This window comes from Miscanthus floridulus, chromosome 8 (genome assembly GCF_019320115.1).
Source record: "Miscanthus floridulus cultivar M001 chromosome 8, ASM1932011v1, whole genome shotgun sequence".
Taxonomy (NCBI): domain Eukaryota; kingdom Viridiplantae; phylum Streptophyta; class Magnoliopsida; order Poales; family Poaceae; genus Miscanthus; species Miscanthus floridulus.
This window is the reverse complement of record NC_089587.1, coordinates 23,491,081-23,507,853: the sequence shown is the minus strand read 5'-3', so window position 1 is coordinate 23,507,853 and position 16,773 is coordinate 23,491,081. Positions and strand designations below refer to the sequence as shown.

Here is a 16,773-nt window from a genome sequence, read left to right as displayed (position 1 = left end):
TATGATACCAAATACATGTGGTTAGATCCATCGTGGAATATACCTAATTGGTATCACAAATATTGACCTTCTTTATGAGGATAAAACCATTATTATTCTCTAACAACCTTGTAGATACCCATCACACGAATCAAGAAAAAGAAAATATCCTTCAATGCGTATCTACACCCTACAATCATATCATAGAGATTACACCTACGCCAACCTGTACCACATCATCTCTCTGTAATCTTGAACACTGCCACGATCATGCCCGGTATACAATGTAATGCATTTGGCCATCTGCAGCCTGTTCGTTTGGCGTTTATCGTAAACGATTGTAAATTTTCAGTCGGAACAATATTTTTCTCTCACACAAACCAGCCAGCAGTACTTCTTCACGAACCAGCGACGATACGAACCAGCCATCTAAACAGGCTGCTAATCTGCACACGTATCAGGGTTCGCAGAGCTACAGAAGGAAGGCATTTAAACGGGCGCGCAAAGCCTCCGGGATATCCACGTACGCACGCACGCGCGGTATGTAACGAACTGTCACCAGATCGGCGGAGGGATCAAATCAAACCACTTTTGCGCCATTCACGTCCCGGCGGCGCCGGGCAGAGGATCCACCCACGTCGAGTCGTCGCCAGAACAGCCTCCACCCCCGCGCTTCCCGCGCGCACACGCGCATATATAAAGATCCTACCCCCGCGCGCATCTTACTCGTCCACTACACCACCGCCCAAACCCCCGTGGACATGGCCGCCGCCGCCGCAAGAACCTTGACGATGGCGCCCGTCGTTGTCGTCGTCATCGCTGCCCTCGTCCTCTGCTCGCTCTCGCTCTCCACTGCAGCCGGCGAGGTGACGTCGTACGTGGTGTACCTCGGCCAGCACGCGCACGGCGCGGCGCTCGGCACGCACGGCGCCGAGGAGCTGCAGGCGCTGGAGCGCGGCGCCGCCGAGGCGCACTACGACCTCCTCGCCGGCGTCTTTGGCGGAGAGTACGGACGCGCCGCGATCGCTACGATTTCTTTTTCTTTTTATATGATTGATTGATGAGACGCGCAACGCAATGCCTTGCAATGCAGCAAGGAGAAGGCGCGGGAGGCGATCTTCTACTCGTACACCAAGCACATCAACGGCTTCGCCGCCAACCTCGACGCCGCCGCCGCCGCCGAGATCGCCAGTGAGCCTGCTTCTTCTTCTTTCTTCCCTCTTCCGGCGACGGTCACACTGACTAATCTAATTATTTTTTCCGGCGAATTGATCTCTTTCGACTACTGATTCTTGTCCCGTTTCTTTCTTTCTTATCCTCTGACCAGGGCAACCCGGCGTGATCTCCGTGTTCCCCAACCGGGGCCGCAAGCTGCACACGACCCGGTCATGGCAGTTCCTCGGCCTCGCCGGGCCCGGCGGCGTCCCCCGCGGCGCGGTGTGGCGGAAGGCCAAGTTCGGCGCCGACACCATCATCGGCAACTTCGACACAGGTGAGCTAGCGCTACCTACCTGCGCCGATCGATCCCTCCGCCATTGCCGCCGTATACCCCGTCGCTTCGGTGTTCTCCGTAGCCATCGTTTTCGAGGCAGCAGTTGGCGATAAGATGCTGTAGTACCAGCCGATGCTATCGATTCGCCCATAAACATCGTCATCATCATCATCCTCGTCTGCCTCTGCGCCCGCCAAACAACAACGCCTTTCTTTATTAACCTAACTACTAATTCACCAAACAGGAAGACGTACGCTCTCTCCTTAATCCTTCACAAAGGAAAACACACGCGCGTACGCGGGCTCTTTTTTACGCCTTTCTGCTGCATACTATATATATGTCAATTCTTTCCAGTTTGATTGATCATGATATATACAGTTGACTTGATTTTCACTCAAAAGTATGTAGTGGTATAATACTGTAGTGCTGCCAAAAAGAGGTTTTAATCTTTTTGTTTGCTGCTGGGGGTAATAGTTCCAAATTATAAGATGTTTTCACTTTTCTAGATTTATAGTTTTTGCTATACATCTAGATATAAATTATGGCTAGATACACGGTAAAACTATGTATTTAGAAAAATGCCAGAATGGAGGGAGTATTTGTGTTCTTTGGAAACTGAACTTCAGAAATTTTGATAGAGCATAGTCAAAGGGTGGTTGAACGGCATTATATTTTCAATAACAGTTGCGTATTAATAGAAAGTGGTTGAGAAACTGACCAAAAATCGGAGTCAATCGTCGTCGACTGGTACGATGAGCATGCAGTACAGGAAAAATTCAACCTGCCCAGTATTTCTACCAACATGTCCAGTTCAATGGGCCCGCATCTAGAAGACCAACGATTGTAGCATCTCTATCCATTTGATTTAGCACCTAAACTTTTGTATATTTATCTCATACTATGCAAACTGAGATGCGCATGTCCCTTCTTCTGATTAATTAAGAGCCATGGAACAACACATCCACAGTGGCCTTTTCTGAAAAACACATCCACAGTGTTTTTGCTGTTGACTTTGCCCATCAATCAAGTAGCAAATCGACAGGCCCAGTTCATCAGTAAAAAAGGCACAGGACCATTCAATGATCCGGCCGGCAGGGTGATGTGTGCATTCCTCCTAACTTTCTCTGCATGCTCTTTGTTCTGTGGACCTTTATTAGGCACTGCTGGTGAACTCATTAGATTCAGATGCAGCCAAGACCTTGGTGGACATCTAAAGAGTGTTCTGCATGCCTGTGTTCAAAATACCTGAATTTTCTTCTCACTTTGACTTGAATTACATATATATCCGGATGTCGTTTTTATATCATGTGATATATCCATGTGGAATTTGGCATGCTTTGTTGTCTCACAGTATGTGTGCTTTTGTGATACAAAGGTGTGTGGCCGGAATCTGAGAGCTTTAGGGATGATGGTCTGGGGCCAGTCCCATCCCACTGGAAAGGAGCCTGCGACAAAGGCCAAGATGATAAATTCCATTGCAACAGGTAATTATAAGGCATAGTTAGTGGCATATGTATTTACTGCAATTCCGCACGTTCGTGAAAAAAAAAACCCTTTACTGCTTTGACTGCGAAATAAGTAGCTTTTGGATTTTTGTTTGACAAACCTTTAAAACTCTGACCATGAATATCTTCAAAAACATAATAGATTGAAGATTGATGTCACTCGATTCACCATGAAAAGTACTCTCATAATTCTATTTCACTTTTCATTAAAGTCTTATACATATTATTAGTCATAAAACATTACATTGGGGACATGCAAGTCCAACTTTTTATTATCTTTCAAGAAGTCTTGAGTGTTGTTTAGAAACTCTGCTCCGATCCGATTCTTGGAGCATATCCAGCGTATGCGATGCCAAAAGGTTGAGTTGCTTGGTTTGGTATGGTGTAGCACTACGAGTATTGATGAGGTTGATTGAGTTGAATTGAGAGTTGAGACCACCACATTGCACGCATGGCTGTGAGTGTGAGACCACCACCAGTGGATGCCTTAGATCAAGCGGCACTGATCATCATGGGCATCCATCCATGCATCATGATTGAGCTTGATCCCACTCAACAGTGCTACGACGTCGATTGGTGGCGTGTCTCAACTGTAGATTTTAGAGACCTTTCAAAGATTCTCAGCTTGAAAAATAGAAGGAAACCAGTATTGTCCTGAAATAAAATGGAGTAGGCTCAATCAAGTTTCTTTTTTGTTTTCCAAATGTAAAAGATTTATTCATGAGTATTCTAGAAACCAGAAAAGTTATACTGGAATGAATACTGAATATCTGAAGTTAACCTAATTGCTCTGCATATACTGAGCAGACAAAACATTCACATTCTTGTTGCTCAAATTTTCCCTTGGTATCCGTAATACTTTACTTTAAAGAGAAACCTATAAATGGGGAGGCAATGCCAGCATCGTCATCAACCACTGTACTACATACAGGGATATTTCGTTTCAAAAAAAAAAAAAATACAGGGATATCATGTGAACTTTAGAGAAGATGGGGTTGGATTTTATTCTCATCCTTCTTTGCTTTTTTCTGGATACTGAATTGCTTTTATCTGATTCATCATTTGCATTGTCCTCATTTTGAAGAATTAAACTTACTCCCTGTTCACTGACACATATTGTAGTTTTACTACTAAGTTCTCAGAAACTGGCAGATCTGAACGTAGTCAATTTCTAGTGTCACTTTAAATGAATAGTGCGTTCTCACTTCCAGAGTGGACAGGGCATTTCAGTGCCTGCCATTCCCGATACATCTTTCGCAAAAACAATTGCTATCAGCCCATGACCAGTAGCAAGACAAGATCTAACCGAAGCAAAAACAATACCACTAGTTAAAACTTGGTTAACTCTGCAAAATGTCCTTCGTTTTACTGTATGTAACCCCAAAAGTTTATGAGTTGGAAGTTTTTCATACGCCCATAATGCTGAATTTGGATAGAAAGCTATTTTTTGTGAACTATTATCTTGTTTAGATAGATCGAGTTCTTCATGTCCTGATCACCGCCTTTTGATCGCTTTTGTTTCCGTCCGGCGTGCTTCTGCGTAAAGGAAGCTGATCGGCGCGCGCTACTTCAACAAGGGCTACGCGGCGGCGGCGGGCGCGCTGAACGCATCGACGAACACCCCGCGCGACCCGGACGGGCACGGCACGCACACGCTGTCCACGGCGGGCGGCTCGCCGGTGCCCGGCGCGTCGGTGTTCGGGTTCGGCAACGGCACGGCGTCGGGCGGGTCCCCGCGCGCGCGCGTGGCGGCCTACCGCGTGTGCTACCCGCCCGTGAACGGCAGCGAGTGCTTCGACGCGGACATCCTGGCGGCGTTCGACGCGGCCATCCACGACGGAGTGCACGTGCTGTCGCTCTCCCTGGGCGGCGACCCCTCCGACTACTTCGACGACGGCATCGCCATCGGGTCCTTCCACGCCGTCCGCCGCGGCATCGCCGTCGTCTGCTCCGCCGGCAACTCGGGCCCCGGCCTCGGCACCGTCTCCAACCTCGCGCCGTGGCTCTTCACCTCGGGCGCCAGCACCATGGACCGCGAGTTCCCGTCGTACATCGTCTACGACCGCACAAAAAAGGCCAAGGCATGCAACCCCTCTTCAAAATCTCCTCTCGCTAGACCACCGCACAGCGGCCTCACAAAGATCAAGGCACGCACGCACGCCTCACCCCTCTTCAATTATTTCGTTCGTAGTTTTGCTTACCCATCGATGGATCGTTCATGCAGGGGCAGAGCCTGTCGATCACGACGCTGCCGGAGAAGACCTCGTACCCGTTGATCGATTCGGTTGAGGCTGCAGCTGCCAATGCAACCACTAAGGACGCGTACGTGACTGACAGTCTCCAAATGATCACCATTCACCAGTGATGATACTTTTGCTGATGTTTATTACTGATAAAAATGATATAATTGTGATGATTAATGGCGTGCAGGCAGCTGTGCATGATTGGGGCGCTGGACCCGGCGAAGGCCAAGGGCAAGATCGTGGTGTGCCTGCGCGGGATCAACCCCCGGGTGGCCAAGGGAGAGGCGGTGAAGGAGGCCGGCGGCGTCGGGATGGTGCTCGCCAACGACGTCACCACCGGCAACGAGATCATCGCCGACGCGCACGTGCTCCCGGCCACGCACATCAAGTACCGCGACGGCCTGCTCCTCTACAACTACATTAACTCCACCAAGTAAGCAGCCGTTTCATTCCTGCCGCTCAAAGTTTCTTTCTTGTGACGGAGGAGGCATTTACACTGTTGCTGCTGTCATGTTAACCTGCCAGGAATCCGACTGGCTTCATCACTAAGCCGGCGACTGTCCTTGGCACGAAGCCGGCGCCGTTCATGGCCGCCTTCTCGTCGCAGGGTCCCAACACCATCACCCCAGAGATCCTCAAGGTTCATGGCTTTCTGACTGAACGATCCATGGCTCTCCTGCGGCGGCGGACGGCTTGACGTTTTTCATGCATGTGTTGCAGCCCGACATCACGGCGCCCGGAGTGAGCGTGATCGCCGCGTGGACGCGCGCCAACTCGCCGACGGACCTCGCCTTCGACCCGCGGCGCGTGGCCTTCAACTCGGAGTCCGGCACGTCCATGTCGTGCCCGCACGTCTCCGGAGTCGTCGGCCTCCTCCGCACGCTCCACCCGGAATGGAGCCCCGCCGCCATCAAGTCGGCCATCATGACCACAGGTAAGCCGCCGCGCCGCGCCGCGCCGATCGCCATTACTTTGGTTGGACGCTGACGGCCGTTTCGCATGAACGCAGCGATTGAGGTGGACAACAAGGGAGAGCTCATTCTGAACTCGTCGTCCCGGTTGTCGAGCCCCTTCGGCTACGGCGCCGGCCACATCTACCCCACCCGCGCCCTGAATCCGGGCCTCGTCTACGACCTCGGCGACAAGGACTACCTCGACTTCCTCTGCGCGCTCAAGTACAACGCCACGGTGATGGCCATGTTCAACGGCGCGCCCTACACGTGCCCCAGCGGCGAACCGCCCCACCGCATCACGGACCTCAACTACCCGTCCATCACCGTCGTCAACGTCACGTCCGTGGGCGCCACGGCGCGGCGCAGGGTCAAGAACGTCAGCAAGCCCAGCACGTACAGGGCCATCGTGGTCGAACCCGCCGGCGTTTCCGTGCTGGTGACCCCCTCGGTGCTCAAGTTCAGCGCCAAGGGGGAGGAGAAGGGGTTCGAGGTGCAGTTCAAGGTGAAGGACGCCGCGCTCGCCAAGGGCTACTCGTTCGGAGCGCTCGTCTGGACCAACGGGAGGCAGTTCGTGAGGAGTCCTCTTGTGGTCAAGGCGGCTTGATTAGTTGAGCTCATGGTGTAGGGTTTTAGGAAGGGAAGCAGGTGTAGAGAGGATGCATTAGTTTGATGATTTGTTAAAACTGAGGCTGGGAACTTGGCCTCTGATTGAATAAATCTTATATAATTATTATATATATAAGCAAGTTTGTTTCTACTTTCTGTAACAAAAACCTAATCTGTGTAGAACTCAAGAAATTTGCTAATACTGAACTGTCGCTGTTTTACAAACTAGTAAAACCCTTCTGGACTCAGAAAAGGTACACATCCAACCTAATGTCAATATTTTATAAGTTTCTCAGAACTTTAAACAGACAAATCAACTTTTGAGTAAAACTTTCCACTTTTTAACCCAACTTTTGGAGTCAGAAAGGGATACATCCAATTTAATTTAATTTTTTTATAAGTTTCTCAGAATTTCAAACATTAAGTTAGACAAATCAAACTTTTGACTTTGAATTTTAAGCTTTCCACTTTGTAACCCAACTAGTGAAACTTCTCAGTACTGTACATTATCTCCAGTCATCATTCAAAATTGATGGCCACATAGTCATCATTCAAAATTGATGACCACAGTAGATGTGGTTTAAAATGGATCGGCACAGTAGATGTGAATTGTCTTCTTTCTTTCCTTCCTTTTTTTTTTTTTGCTAGTTCTTTCTCACTTAAAAAGCCCCAAACCATAAGAGAAGAAATCTTCACAGTTTTCCATAAGAGGAGAAATCTTCACAGTTTTGTCTGCATTCACGTGTCTATCAGTCTATGTATCAGGTACAGAAAACAAGTGTTTGTTCTTAGAAACAAGAGAAAAAAAAATGAAGCATCTCTAAAAGTAAGCCCTTTAACTGGCCAAACAGTGTCCTAGTTCTTTAATCACTTTCACATCAAATATTCAACCCTGGAAAGGGTTCAGCAAACAGAAAGCCAGAAACGGCTGCTCTCACGAGTCTAACCACCAAACAAGAAAGCAGCAGCTTGCTCCTCATTCCCGTTGAACAGCTTGAGCGCCTGTATTACAGATGACCTGTCAAAACCAAGCTCCACAAGCTTCGTGACTTTCGCTTCAAAATCTCCTCCCTGCTAAGAAGAGTTTCAGAGACAATTAGGATAAAAGGTAATTCATTAAGACACAAATGTGACCATCATAAATACGATATAGAAAGGTGTTTTTTAACTTCACCTGTGGAGGGTTTGCAACTGGAGCTCCTGCGAGTAAAATGAATGAGTGGTTTTGAAGTTAGTTCACGGTTACTGGTTTTAAATTAGTGCACAGCCATCAGAAGATTACAAGTGCATGGAACATATAGAAGCAATAATAATAGTGAAAAAAAGCAGTAACCTGAAGGAGCGGTTGGTTGTGGCACATTGGGAGTACCCTGACGCGCCCTTGATGATTCCTTAATTATTCAAAGCAAATAAGGATATACCAATGGTAAATACCATAGTTAAAGAAAAAATAAAGTTGCATCATGCAATGGTCGAGTTTGCTTACTCCAGTTGCTTGGCCGAGAGACGCTAACTTAGACAATTTCTCTTCATCATGTATGTGTGCAGGGATGTCTTTCTCTGAAGATACAATGATAGATTGATTGGTGAATTCAATTACAAACTCAATATGTGAATAGCCAGATCAATGTACGAAACTTAAAGAATATATATATCTAACATTCTAGCCTTCTCAAGAACTACAGCTAGAAGAAACTGTAAACAGGTGGCCAATAATAATCCGCTGACCTTGTAAGAAGGGCACTGAAACCTCACCACCTCCCACTCTGAGAACATTGTCCTTTAGGTCAATCATGCACTGCATAGGACCATGAAAAAGCATGAGGCACAATCATGTCAGATGCATTGACCTGGTCCAAAAATTACCCATGCAATTACCTGATGTTTTCGTAGCATATCGAGCCCGAATAGGAATTCCATATTCGGGGCATCCAATACGGTGAAAGAACAATGATAGAATTGATGCCCAATCTGCCAAATCAGAGCTGTTAGTCAATGCATATATTGAACTAAATTGTATGATAATGTATCAAGAATTTCATAAACATTGAAGCTAAAGTATGTTTATTCCAAGGAGTTTTCACATGGCTTCTACAAAATATGGGAGTTTGTCTTTCTTCAACCATTAGTAAGAAAAATTTTAATTTATTTTTTCTTCTCGTGAGATGGATTTGGTAACAAAAAACTTCAAATTGCATATATACTGCAGCCATTCTCAAATGAAATTTTGTAAAACCAGTGATACCTTTATTGGGGCTACATGTATTCTTCCCAGTATCTCTGATTGACCAACTCCAACAGCAACCCCTCGGAACCGCTGATCAAGAAGCCTCAGCAACCTGCACAATGCATTACAGTATGTGATGTATCTTACATACTCCAAGCTGAATATTTCAGTTTACTGTAAATATAGAATGATTACTTTTTATTATTCAAACTGTAAAGTTTGCCTACTCCTTTCACCCCAAATAAATCAACTTGTAGAGTTGTCCTAAGTCAAACTATTTTAAGTTTGACCAAATTTATAGAAAAGTGCACCAATATTTATGACACCAAATTAGTATCACTAGATACATCATGAAATATATTTTCACAATGTACTTATTTGGTGTCACATACCCTTTCCTATGAAGTTGGTCAAACATAAGATAGTTTGGCTAAGGGCGATTCTAGGAATTGATTTATTTTGGGACGGAGGGAGTACTTGATAAACTTTGATTGCTACCTAATATTACTGTTCTCTATGCTGAAAATCACAAAAATCATGGTGCTGCAAATATAAAACCTAAACAGCTAAACAACTAAATTATAATCATACCCACAACGTTCAGCGCAACTTTTTGATATGATAGTCGATTGCGCCCCGCTGTCAACAAAAGCCTGCAGATGAAAGAAGAGTTAAGAAAACCTAACCAAAACAATCAGCAGGAAGCAATCAAATATTGTGTAAACCGCAATTATTGATATATCCTAGTAATACAGGTTCATAAAGAGAAGACCTATAACAAGCAAAAGTAAATATCATGATTAACGTTTTATATTTTGATACACAATCCTATCAGTTACATGGACACCAAATTCAATAGAAGTAACCAGCAAAGTATATGCTAGTTTTCTTATATTTAAAATCTCATACAAAAACAATGTTCTAAGAACAGTGGGACTCAACTGATTACAGGCAAATATATGTATGAAACAGTTTAATACCTTCAAAGGTACACCATTGACCTCCATATCCACATATAGCATTACCTGTCACAACAACAAAAAATGTCAATGATTAATAAATACTACAAATAATAAAACATTTGAGTAGGACTGTAGGAGAATACTCTTTCAGGAGAATTGACAAAATAAGAGGAAGATCCTGAGAGTAAAACACACCACTCGGGCAAATGATTCAGGATTGTGCTCTAATGCAGCCTCCCAATTTTCATCTATGCCTTTCTGAAATATTGAAAGATTAACAACAATATCAAATATTTGATCGAAGAGGAAGATAAAATAAATTACGGGCAAGATTTGAGACAGAATAAAACTTTTTGCATGCTCAAAACAGTATATATAAAACAAAATCCTGTGATACCAATTCATGAATCTAGCAGAAGATGCATGATGAAAGCTGCTTTTCCTGTAAGAACCTTCCTGCGCTACATCCCATTAGCATGCAGATTTGTTGTTTGTTTTTTATTTTTTAGTGTATGTTCAAGACTCCTTAACACAGTAGATGTTCATGTAGTGATGTCCATCATATGTCATTTTACCAGTGATATATGAAAGAAAAGAAATGTTGCCATAAGCAACATTTGCTATCCTGAGAAAAGTAATGCCTACCTGCCGGATTGCAGCTTCAATTTTCTTCTGAGCTTCGACATCAAAAGGATCAGCATACAATAAAGCCTGCAAAAAAAAAAGGCAAATGTATTAGCTATGTGACCACACTATCATTTAACAAGTTGGCAATGCAACAGAGTGGACATGAAAAAAACAAGCCACAAAACATTGATACGTTTCTTATAGAACTTGCAAATATGTTTTCAATGAAGTAATATAGGAAGCAGCAAGGTGATACTTTTTAAAAAGAAAATGCATGTAGTGATTCAACGAATTTTCATGTGAACCAGTGAAGATTAAAATCACAAGTGATCTATACTACTCTGTATGAAGTCAATGCATGAAAAATCAGCAATCCCATATTTCATTTGACATGATCTCTTGCTGAGCAAATAAAACTCAACAGAGAGATTCTCACAAGCTCTTCTTCTTGTTTACGTTTCAGTTCCGTTTTCTGTTGGTGGCGGGACCGCAGGATATTCTGTAGCTCATTGGTGTCATCTCCAAGAATAGCTTGTGCTAGTTGAGGATCATTCTGCAAATCAAGGAAACATTGTTCTAGAAGAGCATGTTGTTGGCAACTAACACGAATAAATGAGGCCACAAGAAAAGTTTACCTGAAGGAGCTGTGCCATAAGACGTGAATCACCTCGAATATGTTGTTGAAAAGCTTGAGGGTTCACAGCAGTCCCATCAGAAGGATTTATCCTTAAATTATCCTGAGATGACCTGAGAGTTTCAGCCAAAACAATTAATTAGGCGGAAATTGGTGCTTTAGTGGTACCTTGATTCTCAAGATTAGTAGTTAAACTAAGAAAAGGTCCTGTATGTCTTTCGATATGGTGCTAATTCAAAGTTTTGAACAAGATAAGCTATCGCATCTCTTTTAATATGATGCCAATAAATCAAAATAAAGCATTGGTACTTTGGCGGCATCTGATTCTTAAGGATTAGTTAAGAGGAATAAAAGCAAATGTATCTTTTTGATAAAAGACAGATTCTAAGTTTTGATCAAGATGTACTGAAGGCAAACTAACAGCTAAAGAAAGACAAACCATCTGGACACCAAAACGGAAAAGAAATAATTTAGTTGTAACAATCTAAACCCTTTTATTGTGCAAGAAACTAATAGACAACTTTACGTAATGTAACACCTGGTATGGCCAGAACGCATTACATCAATGATGAGCAACGTGACAGGAATTGTGTTCAGTTTCTCAAGAACATCTCATATAAAAGGCACAGCTATACGTAGCACATGTCAATTTATCTCCTTTATATACACTAGGAAGGGCAGCAAGAGCACCTTTCACTGGTGGGAATCATCATGACAAGGTCGCCATCCCGGACCCCAATGGCGCTGAGCTTCTCCGCGTTCTGTATTTCCTTCCCATTGAAGTGAAGCAGCTGCTGCTGCAACGGTACTCGAGTCTGGCCGCACGCACACACAGACAGCCAAAACCAGCAATGTGAGATCAAAGCAGTAGCAGCAAAGCTTCAGAGAGGAAGCTCAATTGAGAGTTTGAGATCCCAGGCCCCGCTCACCTCCACCTCGAGAAGCGCCTTGAGATTTTCCACCTGCAAGCACGTAGGACTCACGATTTAGCCAAAAGATTGAAGCTTTTGCATCGCAGCTCACTGTAGCTCTACGACGCGGAATTCAACGCGAGGAAGGGGATCGGACGGACGGATAACTCGGTACCCAGGCCACCACCACCAGAATTAGCAAGGAAAAGATCCCACCAAGCACGAGAAATCACGCTATATAATGATCCAATTGCGAATCAGCTAGGTTAAAGCGCGCCTTACTCCCTCCCAATTCCAGACTCCCAGCTCTCATCGCGGATTCATCACCAAAATCAGCGAAACAGAGCAGCCTTATCTAACCAGTATATATATAGATTGAGATGGAGACTGAGATGGATGGAGGTGCCGGCGGGCTTACGGATTCGTCGGGGTCGACGTCGAGGGTGAGGATCTGCTCGTCGCCGGTCATCACCGTGACCTTCATCTCGCCGCCGCCGGTTGGAATCGAACTCGCGGTGACCGGTGAGAGAGAGAGAGAGGAGGTCGGGGGCTGCGGGCGAGGCGGGCTGAGTCGAGGTGGAGTCCACGGTGTCAGGAATTTAGGCATTTTTATTATTAATTTAATCTAGAAATATAACATCACTATGTTTGTGACAGTATATATATATATATATATATATATATATATATATATATATATATATATATATATATATATATATATATATATATATATATATATATATATATATATATATATATATATATATATATATGTGCATGTGTATATTTTTTATGAATGCTACAGCATGCATAGATGATATACTGATTGATACAGTAAGAATACAAAATATAATAATCATAGAGATTAGACTGTATCCAGCGGAGGGTCCTATGCCGAGGACATCGGAGGCTCCATTCGCACTAGACATAGTGTGTTGTTTGAAGTCACGGACCATACTCAATGCAGGAAGATGTTCACAGTACAGTCCCACGAACGGATCACCAGGAAGAAGACGCCTTAACATTCCAAGAAGAGGACGGACCCAAGAGCAATCTCCAGGAAGAAGATGAGCGAGCAGTCGCGGATCGCTCTCCAAAAACCTAATCATCGCTCACTCCATGCAGGATTCTCAGGCGGACGAGGGTTCTGGAGGCACCTGCTCTCCTGCTCCTCCGTGCGCGCAGAGGTACAGGACAGGGAAGTCAGAAGGCTCCTCCATGCGTGCAGATGTACGAGACGGGAAAGTCAGAAGGCTGCTGATCTGTGGTTCTCTTGGGAGTGGTTACGGAAGACATGATATATGGCTGCTGACGGGGAAGAGAAGACGAAGACAGCGGAGAATCCCAGTAGACGGAAAGAGAAGACGAAGGCAGTGGAGAATCCCAGGAGACGAGAAGCGGAAGGGATAGGAGAATCCCAGGAGACGGAAAGAGAAAACGAAGGCAACGGAGAATCCCAGGAGACGAACGAGAAGCGAAAGAGACAGTCAGTTCGCCTCCACCATCAAGGAGCGAAACTCCCATAATAGACGGAAAGCGGAAGAGATGGTAACTGACGCAGTCAGTTCGCCTCCACCATCAAGGAGCGAAACTCCCGTAATAATATGGATTTAAGTGGCAAAAGACTGGCCACGCCCGTGGCCGGCCCGTCCGGCGACGGCGCGCGCGCGTGGTATGCCTTTATCCTTTTCTCAGCTTCTTAATTTAGATGAATAATTTCTAACCATATAAGCTGAGTCAGCGTTCAGTCAAAATCCCATATGATATTAAACCATACAACACTTAATGTTACGCATCATAGAGTTTTATTTAATTATTAAATATTATATGGGCGAAGCCCATATTACATCCAACACGTGTCAATCAGTTTTGGGCTTTGGTTGCTTGACCGCTCCAGGGGTTTGCTTGGAGAGTTGGCAAAAATCCGGAACATCAATTATCCGAGTGACTCGGTACGGGACTTGTATAGAAATCCCAAAGACGGTTAATTTTCCCTCGTACGAGTCGGAATTGGAGAAAAAATCCCAAGTTTATATACAGCCCCCCTCTCAAGTCCCAACACGGCAACACGGGCACCATATAGTCAGTCAATCACTCAAACCAACGAAAGGGCCAAAAGCGTCTTCTTGGTGTTCGTTGGGTTTTTTCTTGCGAGAAAAAACCGAACTCGCACGGTGTTTTATAAAAAATAAAATAAAAGAAAAAGAAAACGAGTCACTGCCCACTCCAAAGCGGCCGACCGGGCCCATGACCCATCGAGCCGTTTCTATTTTTTACCACTAGCACCATCTTCTGTGGCCCATCCATCCAATTCTCTTGCCCCAGTGTGCCTACAGACTTAGTATCTGTTTGGATTGCGGGATGAAGTGGGATATCCCGGGTTCGACCTAGATGGTGCGCTGTTTGGTTGAGGAGCTAGGTGGGATTGGGTTGGACCAGGGACCGAATATTCCCTCAGATGCGGGTTCCCTTGGTCCATTCAAATTGGGCGGACCATCTCGACCCAGATGAACGGCGTTGTTCGTCGTCTCCTTCTCCCTCCCTTCGTCGCGAGCGCCGGTGGTTCCGTTTCTCCGGATGTGGGCGAGCAGCGACGTCGGGCTCTGGAAGCCGGTGCTGTCGCTTGTGCGGGCGAGCTCGCGCGAGCTTGGGGCGCTGGCGCTAGACGAGGCAGGGCCGCCATGGCCGCTGAGGCGGGTGTCGGCGGGGCCTACGCGGGGAGGCAGGGCCGCCAGGCCACCGGGGCGGGGCGGGGCTGTGCGGAGAGGAGGGGTCTCCATGGCTATCGGGGCGGGGCCTCTATGGCCGCAGGGGCGGGGTGGGGTTGCACGGGGAGACGGGGCCTCCATGGCCGCCGAGGCCTGCGCGGGGAAGGGTCGAGGCGGGGCGGGGCGGGGAGGCGGCGACCGAGGGGGTGAGGGCGGGGCTGGGAGGTGACGGCCATGGCGATGTCGGGCTGGGAGGTGACGGGCGAGCAGAGCAAGAAGATGAGGGGAAAAAGAAAATAAGGAGGATGACAGGCGGGTCCCACTAATGGTACTGTTAACGGTATCAAAATGGCGTCCATTTCATCCCTATTGAACCTTGCAACCAAACACAGAACTGGATTCATCCCAACCCCTTAACAAAACACGAGATGGGTTCATCCCAACCTAGAAAACTAGGTTGGACCCAACCCATTCCACTTGGTCCCTAAACCAAACACACGGTTAGAGGGACGAGGGGAACGAACACCTGCCGCCGGTCGCCGCCGATGGGGAAGCGAGCTGCTGCAACTTGCCAGCACCCCCAGGTCTCGCAGCGGCCGCGGAGAAGGAAGAAGACGCCCAACGATGCGGCAGCGGCATCAGGCCTTAGCTCCTGCACCTGCTATAGTGCCACATCCCAAGTCGAGCGACGGCCGAGCAGCAGGGAAGAACCCAAACACTGCACGGAGGCTTCTTCGTTCCTGCGCTACCGCCACCGCCACCGCACAGGCTCGTCTTCGTCGCCATGCCCTCTCCGTGTCCTGGGGCGGCAAGCGGTCACAGATATGGCGGGGGCACCCGACTAAGGAGGAGATTATTGGGATTTAGTCCCACATCGTGTAGCGATGTTGGAGGAGCATAACATATAAGAGTACAACATATAAGACGGAAGAAACCATCACCTATTAGGCTAGTCTTTTGGATTGAGTAAGGCCCAAAGACCTTATATGTTATAGCTCCGGTGGACCTAGGACCTATGGGAGCGTAGCCTCCACGAGTTGGGCCGGCTATAAGCCAGCTCCAAGATCGTGAACTCGGTGGTCACCACCGGTTCCAACATCGTACCGTTAGGTCTGGCCCCATCCTGGGATTGTGAACTCGGTGGTCACCACCGGTTCCAACAGCGTACCGGCCCCACCCTGGGCTCTAGGTGGAGGGACTAGGCGGGTCTCGACGAGGGCCCAACCGGCCTAATCGCCGACCACGTCCTCGCCAATGACTACGAGGAGCTCGCGACTGCCGCCGCCCCGCACCACCGGTTCCTCAACAACCACACCAGCCAGTGCGTGCAGGTGGACGTTCTGGAGCTCCATGACCACGGCGTGCTCCGAGCCACCGCAGCCAGTCCCCTTGTCCTGCATTGCAAGACTAACAAGGTTGTCCACCTGCTGAACCCGCTGACGCGCCAGACGATCGAGCTCCCGCCGACCACGGGCTTCCTGGAGTACTCGGGTGCATCGGCGAGTGCATGCCGTCCTGTGCTGGCCTCCTGGATCACCTCACGGTCTACCTGTACTTCTACAATAGACATGCCAGGACAATGGCCATTGCCCGGCCCGGCGACAACCGCTGGGTGCTGCTCAACACCGGGCCAGACACTGGTAGAGAATAGAGCTTTACTCCTGATGGGGAACCCCCTCTAGTTCCGGTTCCCCACTCGGAAGCAAGCATCTGGGACTAAAGGACCTTTAGTCCCGGTGGGTAACACCAATCGGGACTAAAGATGCCTCCTGACATACCACGATGGTCGGCACCTTTAGTCCCGGTTGGTAATACGAACCGGGACTAAAGGTTTTTTCTTTTTTCTTTTCTTTTCATTTTTTTGTTTTCTTTTCAAAATAGGTTTTCGAAGTCGTATTGTACGATGCTAATTATACATTTATA

At 47.0% G+C, this 16,773-nt stretch overlaps 2 protein-coding genes across 4 annotated transcripts; one reads left to right on the top strand and one right to left on the bottom strand.

The window, feature by feature from the left end:
* The first annotated feature begins 569 nt into the window (after nt 1-569).
* On the top strand, nt 570-6,927 carry LOC136475982 (subtilisin-like protease SBT5.3). Of its 2 annotated transcripts, none has more exons than XM_066473638.1 (10): nt 570-985; nt 1,073-1,170; nt 1,307-1,471; nt 2,847-2,955; nt 4,523-5,123; nt 5,201-5,298; nt 5,407-5,652; nt 5,745-5,859; nt 5,940-6,153; nt 6,229-6,927. In XM_066473638.1, exons 1-10 carry the CDS (start codon nt 741-743, stop codon nt 6,774-6,776), a joined length of 2,439 nt encoding a protein of 812 aa, XP_066329735.1. In that variant the 5' UTR covers nt 570-740; the 3' UTR covers nt 6,777-6,927. The 2 variants fall into 2 exon arrangements, with proteins under 2 accessions (XP_066329735.1, XP_066329734.1); XM_066473637.1 differs by having other exon boundaries at nt 660-985; nt 4,523-5,057.
* A 568-nt stretch (nt 6,928-7,495) lies between these two features.
* On the bottom strand, nt 7,496-12,726 carry LOC136471346 (protein DNA-DAMAGE INDUCIBLE 1-like). 2 transcript variants are annotated; one of them, XM_066469075.1, is made up of 16 exons: nt 12,558-12,725; nt 12,158-12,190; nt 11,919-12,043; nt 11,230-11,341; nt 11,031-11,147; nt 10,613-10,678; nt 10,163-10,225; nt 9,986-10,030; nt 9,597-9,658; nt 9,024-9,117; nt 8,657-8,749; nt 8,507-8,576; nt 8,265-8,338; nt 8,112-8,169; nt 7,953-7,978; nt 7,496-7,849 (listed from the first exon to the last, which is right to left on the bottom strand). In XM_066469075.1, exons 1-16 carry the CDS (start codon nt 12,621-12,623, stop codon nt 7,721-7,723), a joined length of 1,233 nt encoding a protein of 410 aa, XP_066325172.1. In that variant the 5' UTR covers nt 12,624-12,725; the 3' UTR covers nt 7,496-7,720. The 2 variants fall into 2 exon arrangements, 1 of the variants encoding a protein (XP_066325172.1); XR_010761996.1 differs by having other exon boundaries at nt 7,793-7,849; nt 7,953-8,023; nt 12,558-12,726.
* Nucleotides 12,727-16,773: the final 4,047 nt, after the last annotated feature.